The following is a 20,733-nucleotide window of genomic DNA, read 5'->3' as shown; positions in this document are numbered from 1 at the left end:
TAATAAATTCTCTATGGTTACCATTGCAAAACTGTATAAAAAAAGATACAAAAAGCGACGCGTGCGCACCTGTTCCATTCACGGACAGACATCTGCCTCTGCCATGATAAGAGTTTTACATTATGCTAATGACAGCGTTTTTAGACCTTACATTACTAGAGATATTATACATGGTATAATTTAAATTTTGATTTGGAGACCAGCCGGCAATTACGGTGAAGCTAGTCGAGATAAAAGCCCACTTAAAACATAATGATTAATTTTATTTGTATTAAGTAGAACTCGTATATCTAAATGATTTTAAAAGCTTTCACATACATACGCAATACATTAAATTTGGTGTATTTGCTTATATGAATAATGAATATATTATTTATAAGGAATGGATGATTTTCAAGCATGGTTCTTGTTCATGTCAATTGTCATATTTTGTCAATCTAACTGTATTTATGAGGAATATATGTGACGATCGGAAGAATGAGGATATTGTAAACGTAACTTAGATTGACAATTAATGACATGAACATAACTACAAATTGCGTTCATATTTCATTAACTATTCAGATTTTTTAAAAATTTTGATATTCATGGCCATACTTGATAATCACCATCACCACACGCATCTCAGGAACTGGATGGAATTAATTCAAATATTTTTATATATTTCGCAGCTAACATAAATTATATATAACAGAACACAATCATTATACTAAACATCTAGCCAAAGTATTGATTGGAATCCTTAATATGTATTACAAAAAGGTTTAAACATTTACAAAAGGAAAAAAATACATTTAACTAAGTAATACCTAATTCGGCTGTGTTATGTGATGGTGTGAAAGTGACACGCAAGGGTGTGTAATAATAATAATAATAATAATAATAATAATAATAATAATAATAATAATAATAATAATAATAATATGATTTAGCGCTATGGATATTCTTAATAGAAAGAGTATTAAGAATATTCTGCGATACCTTAAACAAATGAAGTTTAAATGTTTGTCGTTGTTGTTATTTTTGCTCCATTTAACGTCCATATAAAGGATTAGCTCGTTTAAATTTAAACTAACTTTACAGCTTAGCTTAGTATCAATAAATTTGGTAACACCCATAGTATTCGAAATGGGCCATTAGTCATGAATGATAGAGCAATACTATAATGTTGACATTGATCTTACGTTAATGACGCATGCGTCGGTTCCTTCTCGGAAACCATGTAACGGATCTACGGTCATGGCGTCATTTGGCAAGTGGCCGTGTTCGGAATTTGGACCACTATTATTGTATTGTTTGTTTTTCGGAAGTGTATACTATACTTTGAACGTATTTACTTTTGTATATCCTTATGTTGATTCAGATGTATATATGTATTTTTAATAAAAAAATATATATACTTTTGGCCCGTTGAAAATTTTATATTAATCGTATAATAGAACGTTAAAAATCTTATTTTTAACATATAATACTCCAATGGAGGTCTACATTATAGAATGCAACCAATAATTTATATTCTCTATGGTTTAGGCGCCAATAAATTATGACATTAATATATGTATTTAAAATAAAGGGCCTACTCCTCTAAAGATCGGCAAATCCCCCACAAACGTGGGTGTTCATGGGCTGCGACAGCTGCCTTTTATCCATATCATATTAAAAAATATTTAAATTTGTAAAAATATATCAAGGCTACTAGAAATTTCTTTTTCTTATTCTCTGACGTCACTGACCATTCATGTTCTGATATAAGGTGAGATGTTACAAAAAAGATGATGATTCATACGAAGGAATTCCTTACCCTACTGACTCACGAGTGAAATATTCATATGATAAGATCACCTGTTTATGACTTGTAATTAACTTTTCTGTAACAGATTAGCTCGGTGATGATATTTGTTTACATTAAACATCGGCGTGGATGATTTATTAGATTACTTGATAAGGGCTATTAAATAACCGTACTACGCTATTTGATAGTAAATATTATTTGAGAATCGATATTTTTTTTACTGACGTTTTAAGTTATCTATATGAATCAAGTACATATAATATATAATATTTTATTTATATAGGGGCTAAAATTACAGGATCACAATGTTTTATCAGCAATTTAGTCAATGGTCTTAGATAGGTATATAATTTTAAAAAATCATTTATATAGATACTATTACATTTTTTTCCTTAGAATGCTTGTATAATTTACACGTTACACAAAACATAGAAATGCCCCGAAACTTACACATATACAAACACATATGTTTTAATATATCCCATGCGAAGCTGGGGCAGTCTGAGTATTTTTAAAAAATATATAGTAAGTTCGTAATTTTATTATAATTACTTTAATTAATAGCAGTTTAACACTATAGTACACTGGTTTCAATCTCAATTAAATTCTATTAAAATAATTACCGAACACCTTGCGTGAATGTAAAACTAGCGGAACAATACAAAATGAGTTTGAAACGGTGAATTACCATAACTTACATTGGGACTTTTGGTGTTATTTACTTAGATTTATCAGTGGAATAACTTAAGATTTTATATTTAATTTGCATCTATCAACAGTTGAAAACTAAAACAGCTGATGCGTCTCGAAAATTTACTAACGGGCACTCTATTCAAATTACTTTTTTATTCTAGTTCTAGATTTATTTTGATTATTTCCAATTATAAACATAGTATGTCTTTTTATAGTATTAGTTTTCACTTCAAAAAGCACTCAACGTATCTACTTATAGTCGCAAAGACTGATTGTATGATTAATATTTAAAAAAAAAAGTCTTCACTTACGCTTAGTGAAATCGTTTCTTATTTGGAAGTTATTTTAGAATTAAGATTAAGTTATCTGCTTAATAATTTGTATCATGACTAACTCCATTTGCGGTGAGGTGCGCCGAACTTTTGGGAATTTAAAAGAAGTTAAAAATGTGAATAAAGTTATAAAGATAATTATATCTATTAAGATTTTGTTAAAAATATTAAGGTCTAAGTTCACATTTAAAATAATACCTAGTTTTTTAAAAAAAACGTTGGTTTATTTGTTTTGTTTTTAAATCACGTATTATGGAGACAGCTGTTGCTAAACAAATGGCTGACAATTTACAAGATAAAGTTTTTGCCATAATAACTGGTATAGTAAAATATATTTGTTGGATCGAAAAGACGATGCAAGATTTAAAAGTCAGCCTATGTAGACCATATAAACCTACATTTTGCAGGTAGGTTATACTTTTCTTTTTTTCTTTGTAGCGGTAAATTGCCGTTCGGCATCAATGCACCACTTTATCGTACGTGTTGTGAATCAATACCCTGATGTTGCATTTCAATTGTAGTCACCTGCCTTGGTACTTGAGGTTTTGCTTAGCCGCTTTTATGTACTATTTTACGTGTTCCTACACAATTTATATACTATAGAGTATACAATTTAACTATCATAAAGGAGTGTGCCGTATCCAGATAACTGAAACTAAAGAAAATGAAAAGTTACAAGGTCTCGCCTTAAGTTTCCTTACATCAGTGAGAAAATAAATAAGTTTCATTTACGTATTCAAATACAGGCCTTGCTAATTTTACGTTTATATTCGTAATAAAATCCTTTCGAATCCATCTAAACCTTAGGTATCCTGACTAACTATCTATCTAATTATCTTCCACAACACTATTAATTATTTATGTTTAAGTATGAAACTTACGCTGTCTATTACAAAGTTAAATTTTGTTAATTATAAAGGCAGTCTCTATGAGATCTTAGAAAACAAAGCTACTGCGTATTCTGAAAAAATGCAGTAATCGTGTGACAAATAATGAATGAAGAAACAGTAGCTGTCGGTTAAATAATGATCTCCGAAATTTTGGCTTATATTGAAAATGCGTAGATACATAGTCAACATTACTTGAAATTCTCAAAAGATACATAAACGAAAGATATTTTTAACTATCATATAGGTATAGCATATAAATTTAAATAGAGAAGAACTTATACTTAATTGAGTAAATAGAATTTGTGTTAGGGAACCTATTTTATCTATTTACCCATTTGAAAATTACATGTTATCAGATTATGTTTGAAGCTAGCATTTAAACAATATTATGAATACTCCTTGCACCCGTACAGCCAATCCCCTAAAATGAGTAATAAAAATCGCCTTACCCCGCATACTTGGCCGGGCCTGTGCGGTACCCGTTGTAAATTCCCCGTTCTGCGAAGTGCGACACATTGAGTAAGGGCGGTTGCTTTCAGATCGAATATCCTACGCTATAATACCCTCGCACATGCAACACAACGATTTGTATATCAAAACTTATCAACCATACAACGTATACAATTATTTTAAGGATATTTTCATTCAAACTTACCAGCAAAAAGATCGCCAAATATAATTTTATCGATCACAACAACTTTATATTTTAAATACAAAACATTACATAAAATCTAGTCGAAATCCCTTTAACACACACAGCGAACTTATTTCAAACTCAAATGTATCATCCACGAACGGTTAATTGATTTTTAAAATTCCAAAACATCACAAATATTCTTGTTAAAAAATAATCAAAGTCCGACCTAACACACGACCAGTAATATGAAAACACGCGAAAGAACTGAAAATATAGTTTCGTCACTCGCTATTCTCACTCACCTCTCACTGACTCAATATCTAACTCAATGATCAATGATTACCATTCACCATTCCCTGTTACAACAGTGACAGTTAACAATTGACAATGTCTAACTACGTATACAGACAGTCGTTAAAGACAGATTATGGAAAATTATCTTCTATGTTAAAGCAATGTTTAGGTTAGGATAAGACTTGTGACGATTTCGATGTGAGTAATTCGTTTGCTCTTATGGCCGATTTACACGTATTAAGTTGACTAAAAATTTACTAAATATTAACTTAATTTTAAGTAACTTAACCCGTGTAAACAGTGAATTTAGTAAGAAGTTCCAAGTTAAAATTTAGTTGCAACTAAACAAGGTAGAATAGAATTTTGTCTATTTTTCGGTTAAGTTGGTGGGCGTGGCTAATCACTTGACACGTTTGGACAGGCAAAATTTAGTTAAATTTAAGTGAAAAGCATAAGCTGGCGGAGTCATTGCAAAGCTATGCTTTTGCTTTCGGCGCTGGAAGCTCAAAAACATATCCAAAACTATTTATCCGATATGCGTATACAACAATTAATGAACAGTAGTAGAACCCCTTCCCCAATGAATAATAGTAGCCGTTTTACTCCTTCGCCTTCTTCAAATACGTATTACGTTGAGTCCCCAGAACCTTCACAATCATGTATTGGAGCATACAATACAGTAAATCCCCAATCAGGAAGAGAAAATCCTATAATATTTTGTTCTGTGGTCGTCCATCTTGAGCGAATAAATGAGTTTAACTAATTATTTAGTATTTTTGCGTGTAAACGGTTACTTAAAATTAAGTCACTTGAAATTTAGTTAAAATTTAGTTAAGACTTGGCAACTTAATACGTGTAAATCAGCCTTTAGACTTGTTGGTCCCACAAAGTTAATTTGAAACCAAACCTCTTAAGCATTGATCTATGTTATATTATTATTAAGATGGCACTGAAATTTGACATTCTGCGTCAATTTATAAATCTCATATCAACGTATCTGTTTAGAAAAACATCCTGCATGTTCAAAAAAATTATATTGCATGATTGTGACAACTCTAGGCAGCCATAGTTTATTTTTAATTCTATAATTATGAAACGTTTTTCTACTATTTCCTTTGGTCATTGAAACTTTTGGCCTGGCTGACATTGACATCATGACATTTCACAAAATTAATTGACAAAATTGAATATTTTGTTTGTCCATGACGTATCACTGTTAATCAAAATTAAGGAACATTTTCATTTCTCAGTACGTCAAACATGGAGGAAGATCGTCTTTTCGATGAAAGAATTTCTATTAGAGAATCTGCACGACCATTAAAAAAATACGGCAGTACGTGTAATCATATAAAAAGGCATGAAGAATATATAAAACATGTAATGGCTAAAGGAGACACGCTGCAAGGAATTGCTTTGAAATACGGTGTAACAGTAAGTTAAATTTCCACAGTATTATTGTTGATAAATGTAGATATCTTTTGTAAATTTAATTAAATAAATCTGTTTCTGGATTTTAGATGGAGAAGATAAGAAGAGCAAATCGTTTGTTCGCATCGGATAGCTTGTTTTTACGAGAGTATCTTTTGATTCCTGTAACCAAGGATTCTCCATTTTACGAGAATGGAGAAAGAGTGACAGAGGTAGCACCTTCGAACCACCGTGCATCAATCGCGGGAATGCCTACACGAGATTTCTCTCCTGGCAGTCCAGATGAAAAAGAATCCTTTGACAACTTCCTGAATAGGCTTGACTCTTCAATTGCAACTATAAAAAAACATGTTGAAAAAACGAAGGAGAACAGCGAGTAAGTGTTTTTGTTATTTTAACTTATATATGAATTTTAATCTAGTCCATAATATATACTTTTTGTTTAACATGAGAAATCTTTGTCTAATTAGTATTGGACAATACTGGTCTTATTTATTTTTTAAACTAAATATGTATGTAAAAATGGCTGTTTTTATGCCTTTATATCATTTAAATAATAGGTTTAAAATGAAAAGTAGTTCATGGCATATTTTTATCTCTTGCAAGTGATTTATTGAGATATATGTATTCTAATCATAGGACAATGACCCCAAAGCCGATTAGATTCATTCTTCCTCTGCATGTGTAACATAAATATTGTTTGTTGCATATCTGCTATATGAATAGTAGTGGAAAGTTTGTTAAACCTTAATTGTATGTTCTCGTGAAGTTTAAGTATCTCGGCAAGTTTAAACATAGTATTACAGCATGTGAGTATGTTTTGTGCCATCAATATGGCACCTATGGTTAATAATAATCTTGTAATATTCTTTCCTGATAATATTATTTAATAACCAAATTTTTCAAATGTACCGTTGTGATAAATGTCATCATTGGGTAAATACTTACACTGGGAGCCAGGCATGCTGATAAGTTATGTTTACAATAAAGATAGATAATTCAATATTTGTATAATTTAAAATTTATGTACTCATAATAGATACCAATGAACTCAATTAGTCTTTCAAATTTATATAACATAAACATTACTCATTTCTATACTTGTATAATTATTGGTATGAATACTTTGCTTATGTCCTAGAAACTTGTTAGCATATTTATATTGCATAGTGAGTTTTTGTACAATTGATATAGAGCAGTCACAAATTATAAAAAAAATTGATATAACAAATTTAATAAAGAGAAAACAAATATAAGACAGTTTACAGTTTACCATCTTAGTTATTTAAAGGCACAATATTTTAGTCTTACTAAACAGTTTTTTTAAATACTATTGTTGAAAAATTTACTACTTACGAGATACTCTCATGTTATTGGTATAGATACAAACAGGTTTGAAAGACTATTAAAAAGTCATCTTAACTTTTAAATATCTCCTGCTAACAATATTTAAGCTATAACTTTTTTGCAGGCACGTCAAGGTTACTTGCTAAATTTAATAATACATTAAATATTAAGGTCAGACTTTTAAAAGAAATTTTAAACTTATAGAATTAAATTCCATGTATTTACTCTTTTTTATAATTGTTTATTACAATTTATTATTAAAAACTGTTTCATGTGCAAAACAACTTACCATAGAATGATAATATTTATTAAGTTTGTCATAGAATAATAATACATATTGCCCTGTTGTCACTAATAATATCATGCATTGAACAATTTCAAGTTCTTTGAAAATTACATAAAAATGTTTTTTTATGTAAAGATATACTGAATCTTTTCTGGCTTTTATGACATTATAATGATTGAAACATGGCTGCTTATAAAAACAGCTGTTAAACAGTGTACATATTTGAAATTTGTTCAAACATGTATTTAATTAATAATTTCTTAGTCCATTGTTATATTGGGGTAACTTTAAACAAAAGTTATGTATTATGATACAAATCAATGCATAATTGTTACCGTCTGAACGTAAGGTACTTTCTATTGCATTGACTCAGTCACATGACTCGAAGATCGCCGTCCCGTAAAAGGTGATCTTAGTCCGAGTTTACACAAGCGACACAAGTTTTGTTACCGTAAAATATGTCTTTATTAGAAGAATAATTATTTAATTTTAGATTTTAGTTTTTTATTGGTAGTCCTGAATATTGGTAGAACTAAAGCAGCTATGACTAATTTTGATATTACTAGAACTATCCCCTAATCACCATATTAATATTACGATAGAATTATGTAATATTAAATATATGCAATTTTACTTTACTGTAACATTACCCATTTTTACGATTCACTGCGCATTTTTTGTTTTATTACGGCTTAAGATCACATGATATTTGTCGTTGCGGTAACTGTGTATGTCTTGAAGGACACAATTTTTTACTACTTAGAATCGAATTATATCATATCAGCATTTGTATGGAAATATATTTTTCTCTAGATTTTTGTTATAAATGTGATATAATTTCTAAAAAGATTATAAAGTTGCATATTATTATGCAAATATTGAATTCTCACAAATGATCTCACATAATATTAAGATTAAAAATCATTTTGCATATTAATATGATGTCTTTATGTATTATTTATATTTAGTTTGTGTAAACCAGATTTATGTAGTATAAATCTGTGATAGACATATGAACTTTTAAAAATTTTGTTTTACCGTAACAGAGTAGCAAAGACCCGTACGTAAGATATGTATTACAATTCTTAATTTTGGCAATTTATTTCGTCAATATATGCTATAGTTAAAAGTGAGGATAGTGTTTTAGTATAGTGTAGTCTCATATGTTTAGGTCGTTTCGACTGCGCAATTAATTGCTAATTAAAAGTACAGACACATGCGATAAAAAATGACGAAAAAGTAATTATCTAATTAACTTAATACCCCTTGATAATTAAAACACACGCAAATTGTTTTATATTTAAACTGATGATCGCATAAGCAATTTTACATGACATACAATTCTAACCGTTGAAACCCGATTATGTTTTGCATCAGTGTGGCCCTTTTAGCTTTTTAGTGTAATGAGTTTTGGCTCAATACCTCTAATCTCACTCTCTTCAATATAAATATATGTATAAAATCAAATAAAAAATGTTTATGTTTATGAATAATGTCTCACTGAAATACCTTGTGTAAAGATCGAACATAGCAATACATCATTTAGTAAAATCAAAATATATTTTTTTTATATAGATAGCACTATAATGCTTCTAAATTTACATTTACTGCTAATGCAACTAGCAGTTCTCCGTCACTCGTAATCTCCAAGGGTTTTTACAAGTTGTAAGGAGCTGCGACCTCATCTTGCAATTAATTATAACAATGAAAAATAAATAATAAAATCATACGTTTAACCTCTTTATAAGCCTGTTATATTGTTTAACTCTAGTACCGTGGAGTCACATGTCTAAAAAACTATATGTTAAGAATCTATCTTTTTAAATATTTTCTTTATTTGAAGTATTATATTTCACATTGTCTAGTGTTAGTTTGCGAGCTAATCGTAGGATTAACTATGGAACGGGATATTGCGCATTTGCCTTCTAATGTTACTGACTTAGGGATTTCAAATGTATGAATATTTTTTTATATTTTAACGTCTATTGAAAATAAATAATGTGCCGTTACAACGATTACACAAGTTTCTCACTGTAAAACAGCAGAATACAACATTTAATAATATTTTAGTAGAGTTTGAAGTTATGTTAAAAATAGATTATTAAATAAAGACGAAACTGGCAGCTTGTATGTCATTCTTAACCACAGAGCAGGAAAACGGGGCTCCTAACAATGCAATTCTTATCATTCGGTGTATAACAGCTGCTATTTTACATAAATAAATTATTGTACGAATATTTTTATTGAAAAAGTTGGGATTATCAGTCACAGTTTGTATGATGTGAACGAATATATTTCGAGGCGGAACATTTTTACGAAGCTAAAATTGTATTAATTAGCTTGTCTGCTGACCGTTTAGCACACGATTTGAATTACTGTTTCATTACACTGGGTGAAATAAGTGCGAGCTAGGGTCCTTTTTATAATATACTAAAAATAAGACAGGATATTCGATATTCGGATTTGATATTCGGTCTACAAGAATGTTTCGCATAAAATATATTATCAGTTTAAAAGGTATTTAGTATCACAACAATGTTATAAGTAAAATAATACTAGCTTCGAACTTCTTTCACGATATTACCTTTCCCACTAAATTTCCTATAATTTTATTTTACCACTCATTTCGTTACGAAATTGGTGGTCCACACATTTACATCTCATCTAGCGATTTATTTATTATTGTTTAATGTGTCTAAATAAAATGTTTATCTTGGACCCATATTTTCAGACCAGTTGAAATTTTGTTTAGACTTCAGATATGAAATTGGCCGAGTTGTTTATGAAAAAAAAAGCCTTTAAATCAGATCTGTCAGATTTAGACCCCACAGCGCCGTATTTTATTAATGTCATACGGGAGTTAAGTATAACGCTAAGTCTCGATTCTAAATCTTACATTATAACTAAAGTTTAGGAATGATTCACGCATTAATATATATTTACACACCGTATACTTCATAAACAACTTTGTTTACATTTTCTCGAAGATTGCTAGCATTCAAAAATATTTTATAGGAAAATAACACTAAAGTGCTTGAAATAGAATGTTATCGTTGTTATGTCTACTTTGTTAAGCTACGAGTGTAATATAATCCATAATAAAGAGATATGACAAAAACACTGTAATGTAAACTATAACTTGGTGGTACATGGTTCCAACGTTGTTGTGTAGGATGACAGTTAATTATCTTGAAAGTTCTTGTTTAAGATCAGATATGTATTCATTGCTTTAAAACGTTACGAGACTCCAAATGTGACATAGTTTTAATAAAACGATACCTTTATTAGATAACATTCGTTCAGCAAAAAATAATCGAATCGAGGAAATAATGTCGTAATTTCGGTAGTTGTATTTAAATGTGTATGACTATTAATGGAGCAGTGTTGGCCTAGTGGCTGCGTGCGACTCTCATACCTGAGGTCGTAGGTTCGATCCCCGGCTGTGCACCAATGGACTTTCTTTCTATGTGCGCATTTAACATTTGCTCGAACGGTGAAGGAAACCATCGTGAGGAAACCAACATGTCTTAGACCCAAAAAGTCGACGGCGTGTGTCAGGCACTGGAGGTAAAAAATGATCATGGAACAGATTCAGAAATCTGAGGCCAAGACTTAAAGAGGTTGTAACGCCACTGATTTATTTATTTTATGACTATTAAATATTCAGTTATGGAAAAAAATTATGTATAACAATTTTGGAAACTTTTTCTGCTCATAATAAAGTAGATATAAATATGTGATATGCTTAATCGGTTATTAATTAAACCATTAGCCTGCATAGTAAAGATGTGACTCCGTGGACTGTCTTTTGGGATGGGAATTTTAGTGGAATTAAAAACAAGATTTTTGACGAGAATAAATTGTTGAAATGTTCAAGTGTCTTGGATTATTTAATGTTTTAATTTCTCAAGGTTGCTCGAATAATGTTTAGAACATTAGTCATTTTACGTGTTGTGAAAGATTTTATTAACAACTTTTGGCTGTTTAACGACTGGTTGAAAATATTCAGAACGATTTGTCTGAATATGACCGTTATCTCCACCGGATAAGGTTCACATTCATTCAATCTAAGAACCAATTGTCGTGCACTAGGTTATGAGGCTATAAATAAATTGTGTGGGTTGTGAATAGCGATCTTATATGATCCTATCTTATCAGATTGGTCCTTGTACGCCTACACGGGGCGATTATGTATATCCCTCTGTATAATGCGATTTTAGTTCAGCAATGCAACGATATTATTTCCTTTCAATTACCCCCAAGGGGCCATCCAAAAAGTACGTCACTCGAATTTTAGGACTTTTGAACACCTACTCCCGTCCTTGTTACAGGTTGTCACATTTTTATAAACCCCCCCCCCCCCCCCCTCCTGATGTGACTATCACTAATTTTTTAAATTTATCTTTAAATCCTTACCATTCAAAATTCTCGTGAATTTGAGTTACAACGCCGCTCTAGAACTTAAATGACGTTGCATGAGAGTTTATCGCATAGCGAGAATGCTAAAATACTTAATAGATAAATATAGATCAAGTTCGTAAATTTTTAATTCACATCCAAACTTTGCGTTTTAGTATTTTAAATTTTAACATGTGACGTCACAAAAGTATTGACCATGCCCCTTGTCACACGATGTCACACTTCGGTGATACCCTCCCTCCCCATTAACGTGTGACGTACTTTATGGATGGCCCCCAATGTTACAAGATAAATTTATAATTATATACTTCTACATCTAAATAAAACTAATTTACGTAATGAGAGTGAAGGAGACGAATAGAGAAACACATTATATATAAAATGTTCACAACCAGATGGCTTTTTAAAAGAACGCAGGCTCAACGTCAAATTGCACAGCAATTAGTGTAATAATTAGGAGATGTATCTGTAGCAGAAAGTATTATGTTATGTTCAGCTATAATTTATTTCGTTTTCCAATCTGAAAGCTAAGATTGGATGTGCACTTGCAGTTTCGACTTGCCATTGTCAAAACCCTATACCTAACCTACAGCAACACTTTACATTAAAACTCCATTAAATTATGACATTCACACGAATATCCTAATCAAATGTATGGATTTTTTATCTCCTCTTCTCCAATTCCAGATTCGTAGATTTCGAAGACGACTTTGTGCGACATCGCCCAACCGCTCGGCTGCGGCAATCGGCATCTATGGGTGCATCTACGTCGTATAATGAGGTAATACCGCCGCCATTGCCGCCTCCCCCTGGGCTTACGCACGGCCGACGTGTGGACACCTCACTGAAACGGCTCGAAAGGGCACACGATGACCTCTTTCAGTTGTAGCGCCCGATACAGCGCAGGTATTTACAAATGTTCCCTTTTATTAATAATATATAAGTTATAATAATATTAATATATAATTTAATAAAAAAGTGCATCTTACTGCTAAAAGCAGTTTCTTTCAAACAACCCGTCTGTATAAAGTATAGTTCGTTTAAAATTGTGGTAATGGCTTTTTTAAATTTACATTATGTTGTTCATGCAGCATAATTCCTATTATTGCAGACATAGTAAAAATTAAATAAATATTATACATTACTAGCTGATCCGGCAAACGTCGTTTTGCCATGTATATGTCATTTATAATATAACATAGGGGTTGATCGTAGAGGGGTGAAAATTAGGGGTTGTATGTATTTTTTAATGCTGTATCATAAAAAAATAAAGAATAAAATTTTTAACTAAAATTAAAAAAAAAAATTAGGGGTGGACTACCCTTAACATTTAGGGGGATGAAAATAGTTGTCCGATTCTCAGACATACCCAATATGCACACAAAATTTCATGAGAATCGGTCAAGCCGTTTCAGAGGAGTTTAACCACAAACACCGCGACACGAGAATTTTATATATTAGATTGATATAGTTAGATTTTATTTTCAATTTAAAAATAGATATGTTACTTAAACGATATAAATTCTTTAATAACACGAACAAATTATATTTCATTGCATTATTAGTCTAAATTCTATAGACTGTTTGTGTCATTGTCACTTATACAACTTACAACACTCGTGGCCCTCAGAGATAACCCCAAAGACAACATTGCATTTAAGATACGATGAGAGAATTATGTTTTATAAAAATATGCCATGCGTGATTTGTCCAGCCGTCGTAAAAAAAGGAATTATGTAAGCAGAAATGTTGTAAGCGAAAAAATCTTGGAAAACAATAATATCACCTCTTACTAGTCGCTTACACTGAGATTGATCAGTGTCGACGTAATTGATAGGTTGAGTAATTTATTTATTGATATCTATCTTAAAATTTATCTATATAAGTTTTTTTTAAAGACAATTCACACCAATTGACCTAGTCGCATGCTAAGCTGGTGAAGCTTGTGTTATACGCACTAGGCAACGGATATACATACATATTATAGATAGATATACATATAAATACATATTTAAACACCCAAGACCTAAGCACAACACCAAATGCTCATCACATCGATGTTCGTCTCAGCCGGGGATCGAACCCGGGACCCATGGATTAGCAGTCAGGGGTACTAACCAGTAGACCAATGAGTCGTCGAAGTCGAAGTTCTATATAGTTACGTTGTATTTTCAGATATGCGCGTTTCTAATGAGCACGTCTGCGATGTGGGCGCGATCGTCACGTTTGTTGCGTATGCATACGTATACGTAAAGCGAACGTAATGGCTGCTAAACTGACACATTGGAGGGGTCTGAGAGTGATATTAGATATGTTATGATCTGTTTAACTAGTGTTTGCATCTGGGAGGTAAATTTTAACTTTTCTCAATAATTTTTGTTGCACGTTTTAAAGTTATACGTTTTGTATCTTATAGTTCGAAAGATCGCTGCCACTGAGAGAGGAATTCCTTATTTTTTTATGGATAGATTTACCTTCCAGGAGTTTCTTATTTATTTGTTATAACTCATTGTTCATTTGCATTTAACGTCATTAATATTGTCACCAATTTTTTTGACGCAAATGAATAGTCTCTTGCATAATTCGTTAGGCATAAGCTACACTGTGTAAAAATGTATAGAAAAAATATTTTTGTAATTTTTCTGTTTCTTAACTTCTCAAATTGCGGTCTCCATGGTCTAACCACTTTATTCCATGGTATCAAAAACCGTACAACGCATATTAGCCTTCTACAGTGACCATAAGTTTTCTATGCTATTGTCAATTTAGTACATCCGATTTTATTAGTTCATATCATTGCAGATTTTTATTTGTAATAGATGTTAGTTGGCATACAAATTAAGTTACCTGCTTCATCTCTTGTACACCTTTTATCTTAAATTAAAATTTCTTTAACGGATTTAAATGCGAATTTAATGTTTAGATAGTTTGAAGTGCTTCTTACCAATCTAACCATTAGTAGGACGCTCCATGTAGAGTCTGATACAAACCATATAGCAGCTTCGTAATGATGCACAGAAATATAAGTATTTTCCTTATCCAAAATACTCATCTATAGACATGATCTACTAAAATAATATATCATAGTAGGAGAACGACATTATCACGCTTGGTCACGTGACAATTTACATACAAATTGGTTTACGAGTCTCTATCTGTGACTAACTTCAGACTCATTAGTTTGCTATAATAGTTTTCAGTCCTGAACCACTATTAATAGATGAATCACGAGAACCCGTTATGATAAAAGATAAAATAATAAATGTCAATATTATGAAGCCATAGGATGCTATACCATAATTTCTTGTTGTTCTCATAATACATAATAATTCTAAATAATATATTAAAAGTGTTTATTTTGTTGTCTAAACTTGTCCAACTATACTTAAGGTTATTTGTGCAATAATTTTGATCACAATGTTGTTAGTAAACCTCGTTATATAATTATATATTGACGTTTTAATTTGGTTGGAACTTAGCACATTTAATAGATTTTTATGCATTCACAAGAGCATCTTCAATATATACTATTAAAGTTATGCCATTCGCTCTATAATAATTGTCGGAGTTTGGATTATATTAAAGGTTACGTCTAAGAGATTTCACTGTTTAGTATGGCTGAAGTCCAAGGCCACTAGCCAGCCACTTGCCGTTAAAGTTTGTACAGTCCAAGTGATCCTTTAATTGTACTAATATAGTTATGCTAGATAATCCTTTATTAATAAAGCTAGAATTTGTTACTACAAATAATATTGTTTTCTGCTGATATTTTGACGTTATTCTGGCAGCTGGCCTTCAACGTTACCAGGGGCTTTAGACAAAATCACCCATTAACGCCAAACAAATTTGTATGAAAATGGTCACGTGACAAGCTCATGTCATTTGCATATAGTGGATCACGACTGTATAAAAGTGATTTTGTCTAAAGTCCAAAGCCTCGCAAAGGAAGACAACACTTCTATCATTGTATCTCATTGCAGTAAAAAACTAAAGCTTAGGTTTCCTAGACAAGCGGTGCCGCTAACCAACGGCCGTCATTTTACGGTTGTTAATAACGGCCGTCTTTACTTTTTAACATAATGCAAAAAAAAAACATAATTTTCGCTCGTCCAAGTCACGTTTCCACTACACGCGAAATACGTTGAACTAATGTTTATCACCGCTATGACGGCCGTCATGCACATGAGAGCACCACTATTTGACGTTACGGTGACACTCAACGTTCTCTAGAAATCCTAATCTGATGTTATTTATAGACAACGTATGGGTGACGTCACCCAACGTTACATTACGGCCGTTGGATAACGGCGAGGCTTTTCTAGGAAACCTAAGCTTAAGAAAATTTAAATAATGTCACAATTTATACTTTAGGTCTGTTTAAAATAATATCTCAAATTACGTGATATTGCGCTAGTCATTTTCGCGCTTGAAGATATTATAGACACTGGCTTATTAAAATATCGTCTTAACACGTCAAATATAATCAAATCAAAACATAATTACTCTTCGTCGAGTCGGATTTTACAAAAAACGGTCGGAGTTATTTATAGGTTTAAAAACAATTTCAGGTGTACATTGTCCGTTTTAAAGTGGTACGACCCCTTCAAATGTTATTGAATCTAATGCCATAAACTTATCTGGCCGGTTCAATTGGGTCAGATAAGTTTGTGGTCAATTTTCGTTTTAGTCTAACCAAAATTATATATAATTGTAAAACAACAAACATTGTTATTCTGCTTAGTTTCTTACGGAGAAATATAGATGGCGCTTTACACAACTGTTATTGATTATTAAGAATATAGGACATAAAAGTTAGCCTACCTCAACCCTGGGGCCGAGCAATAGATATCACCTTATGTTTCTGGGTAAAAAGAACAAAAATGGTTGTCTGTGAAGTCAGTTTACGGACGATAGTCTAACGTGACATAACAAAACATTGATGAAATGTTTGCATACTTAAGTCTTCGAGTGGAAGAGAGATATATGCGGCGTAAGCGTACAATGAGCGTAACAGACCATGAGCGTAACGGGACGAGTCATGCTTTTTCGTGAGTGCAGCCGGCGTTCATCGTTTTATTAGACGTTGTCACGTCAAAACTAATCACCTAAATGCCTTTATAGAAATTATAAATGATACATAATATGCAGAATGTAAGATTCACGTTCAGAGTCCAGATTTAGCACTAAGCGTACGTTAAAAATTTATTGGATTCGTCATATGATAGTCACTTAGCGCTAAATCTCGATTCCGAACGATACCCTAAGGATACAAAGGTTTCTCTGGATTTATTTATTTTTACCTACCTGGACTAAGTGGAAAAACAGGTTTCGTTACGTTGTTATTAGAATTAGACTTGTAAATTAATGTTAAAACGTACATTGTTTATAAAGATTTGTTTAGTCATCGTGTGTCGGTGGAAAATATAAATATTAGACTAAATTAAAAGGCACTAAATAATACTGTGTTAATAATCAATGTTGAGCTTTATAGTATATAATAAGCTATATGTATAAGTGTAATGCTGTACATATTGGTGAGTTAACGTTATAAATTTTTAACATAGGTATACATATATAATGTATGGATGTTTTGGTTTTATTTTCTATAAATGTATGAAAGCTGTTTGTTTACCAAATTATCGCTTTATAAAATTTATAAGGAAAATAAATATATTGGAACTTTTATTGTGGTTTTATTTCAGGCTTATATAGCTTTAAACTTTAAAGCTTTGTGTAAATGTAATTTATTTTCTTAAAAATAATAATAAATAAAGGCTTTTTTATTTTTATTTATATATTTTTAGGAACGGAAAATGTTTATATTTATACGTACAATGTTTAATCCACGTATTGGCGATTAAAACATTTTCTAACAATATTCCAAATTTAAATCACTATCAAATTCAAAAGGTGACTTCTGGAGAAACGAGTATCTACGGCTGCTTTGTTTGCTTTCAAAGAGATACTTTTAAACAAATGCAAATGTCGGGAACGGAGCATATTTTTATTCTCCTTTCTAGCACCGCAAAAGTAGCTTAGGGGGCAATCGGGACTTTAGCCCCGGGACCTCCACAATAGAGACGTTAATTATAAAATAATCTATACTTGGTTCACAATTAAATACATTATTGATTGAAAATACTTATATTTTTTCATTTTATTTGAAAAATAATTTGGGGCCTATAAATCCGGCATTGCACTTTTGTATAGAACAATTTTAACTGCGCCTAACAATATTCAAACTATTGCTTTTAACTATGACTATGTGAAAACTACTAATTCATATGGCATACGTAAAATAAAAAATTATATTATATTAACTTACATTTTAATTTGTTTCATTATTTATTTTTATATTTAAATATTATAATGAATTCTTTATATTTCTACACAGTAAACGTAACTCGCAGGCCATTAAATACAGTTTCCACAGCAACTGAATACACTGTGATAATATGATAGATTTTTGTTATGTGACATGTACATGACAATAAATTATTATTAATATATTACTATATCTGTTCTATAAATCTTTGTCCTTACTAACCTTATTTTTTGTTATACCTTGAAGCAAGGATATTCAAGATGTTTAATAAAATAATATACTTCAATTTTTGAAGTTATACTTGTTTAGGCGCGTTATGAAAAATTGATGAGAGTGAAATGTTACGTTACACAAAAATTATCAGTATGAAGTTGCCCACTAACGAATTCTTTTTAAACCAGCCGGGCGCCGAGCGTGCGCGAGCGAGATGGGAATAAGACAATCTACAAGTAAAAAGAAATAGAATATGCGTGAAGTTAGCAGCTATGCCAAGAATTTTGAATGACCATAATGACCTTTGTAGTACCTATTAAACAAATAAAGAAGTTTTAATTATTTTTTCAAAGAAATTGAGCAATGCTTTTTCACAAAGACCTATTGTTACTTAGTTAAAAGGTTATGTAACATACCTTGTTATTAAATTGAATGAATAATATAATAAATATTATTAACGTTAAATATTTATTATTAATTTTTTAATATTTAAGAAAAATAAAAAAGCCAAAGAAGTATAACTTCTTACGCGCGTACATAAGTACGCACCCATTTTTTTGGTCTCATTCGAAACATAGGTAAAAAAAATAAAATTACAAAGAAAACTGAGATACCTTTATTTTCAATACAAAAAGAATTATTTACACGATAACAGTACCTTATTTTAAAAATTTATATTATAATTTTATTACAAATAAACTTAATTTTATTGCAATGGTTAAAACAAAAATTTAAAATTTCTTATATAATACAATTTGAGGGAAATAATTTTTAGGATAACTACACTAATAAGAATGGTTAATAAATAGGTATATAAAATTAGCAGGTACCTAGATAATACTTATTATGCATTAACATTATTTTTGTGAGATACATTTTTATACTTATAACAAATGAGGTTAAAATGGGCAATCATATAATTTCACTAAAACTCGTAGGCAGTAACAAATAAAATACTGTTGTAAGAGTAAAACTGTTGCCATAATGGAATAGAGAAAATTGTTGCTATGTGTTTGTTGTTGTTGATTTATGTAATTTATACAGAAAGACAAAAAAAACTAAACCACGCACAGATTACATATCCTGTAGTCTGTCAAAACAAAAGAACATCATAACAATAAAATTTCTGGTCTAATACATTACGTATACGTTGCTTGTATTTTTGAGTTAGTCAAATATTTCTGTTAGGTTAAAATATGTTAAAGTTTTTGTTAAGTAATTTTATGTAAAAATGTCTATGGTCATGGGTTTCTAATTTTCATTTAAGGTTGCAACAGTATTTTATCTCTTACGATTTATTAAATTACAAAACAATTTTAAAACTAATCTAGGTGGGCGCTTCCTGTATTTGTATATCTTTATTCTTTCTATTTAGCAAAAAATCTAAATCATGAGAAATTTTATTAATCATTTGGTCCGTTGGAGAATCGTACACCTGATTCCACTTAATATTAATTAACTCTATATTTGTTTTTAGGTTTTCCTCGGCTGGTAATGAAATACTGGATGAGAAAATTTTTGGTTTTTTCAAACAGCTTTTTATAGGAAGGGATATGTCTGGGTTAGATTGGCATAAGGTGCATCTAGGTATGTTGAGATCTGTGAAATTAATTTTAAAGGGTCTTACTTTGTTAGGAGGATCGAAGTTAAGGATATCTTGTTTGGGGACTTTCAGCTCAATGTATGTGGAGCTTAAATCAGGCTGAGGGATGAGGTCGCAAAGGGCCCGAGTGGTCATTTTTCTCGGATTATGCGGGCTGGCGGTGTATTCGGTACTTCGCACTATATCAGCGCGACTATCTTGCGAATTTCTGTAAAACAAATAGTTGTTACCGCGTCGTAAACAATATAGATTGTTTAATAAATATAACCAAAGTAGTTGCGTTTTAACTTGTGTCGGCTGTTGCCTAGTACTTAGAAAATAATCAATCTACCTTGTAAACGGTGTTAAGTATGGATTTAAAAGCGTTCAATTCGATCAAATTTATTTCAAACTTTCATAACACGTTTCAAACATCTTTGCAATGGACGCAAATTACGCTACAAAAATGTATGTATACATATTAATGATTATATC

General features: G+C 31.0%; 3 protein-coding genes across 6 annotated transcripts in view; 1 reads left to right on the top strand and 2 right to left on the bottom strand.

Annotated features, from left to right (window-relative positions):
• LOC125054415 (myosin-I heavy chain) overlaps nt 1–4,619 on the bottom strand; it is an 88,550-nt gene extending 83,931 nt beyond the window's left edge. For both annotated transcript variants that reach the window (XM_047656296.1, XM_047656297.1), the window contains exon 1: nt 4,363–4,619. The gene's annotated coding sequence lies outside the window, so the exon portion shown is untranslated. The remainder of the gene's footprint in view (nt 1–4,362) is intronic.
• Nucleotides 4,620–5,864: 1,245 nt separating this feature from the next.
• Nucleotides 5,865–16,183, top strand: LOC125054577 (lysM and putative peptidoglycan-binding domain-containing protein 2). Its single transcript, XM_047656558.1, has 4 exons — nt 5,865–6,069; nt 6,156–6,442; nt 12,806–13,024; nt 14,294–16,183. Exons 1-3 carry the CDS (start codon nt 5,899–5,901, stop codon nt 13,005–13,007), a joined length of 660 nt encoding a protein of 219 aa, XP_047512514.1. The 5' UTR covers nt 5,865–5,898; the 3' UTR covers nt 13,008–13,024; nt 14,294–16,183.
• Nucleotides 16,184–19,257: 3,074 nt separating this feature from the next.
• The window catches only part of LOC125054463, a 77,835-nt gene continuing 76,359 nt past the window's right edge, over nt 19,258–20,733 (bottom strand). The window contains exon 25 of one of the 3 annotated variants that reach the window (XM_047656379.1): nt 19,258–20,467. In XM_047656379.1, the coding sequence (XP_047512335.1) occupies nt 19,984–20,467 (484 nt within the window). In that variant the 3' untranslated portion in view covers nt 19,258–19,983. The remainder of the gene's footprint in view (nt 20,468–20,733) is intronic. The other 2 variants (XR_007117709.1, XR_007117710.1) reach the window with 2 other exon arrangements.

Source organism: Pieris napi, chromosome 12 (genome assembly GCF_905475465.1).
Source record: "Pieris napi chromosome 12, ilPieNapi1.2, whole genome shotgun sequence".
In the NCBI taxonomy this organism is placed as follows: domain Eukaryota; kingdom Metazoa; phylum Arthropoda; class Insecta; order Lepidoptera; family Pieridae; genus Pieris; species Pieris napi.
The sequence above is the reverse complement of the archived record's forward strand: the minus strand, read 5'-3'. Positions and strand labels throughout refer to the sequence as shown.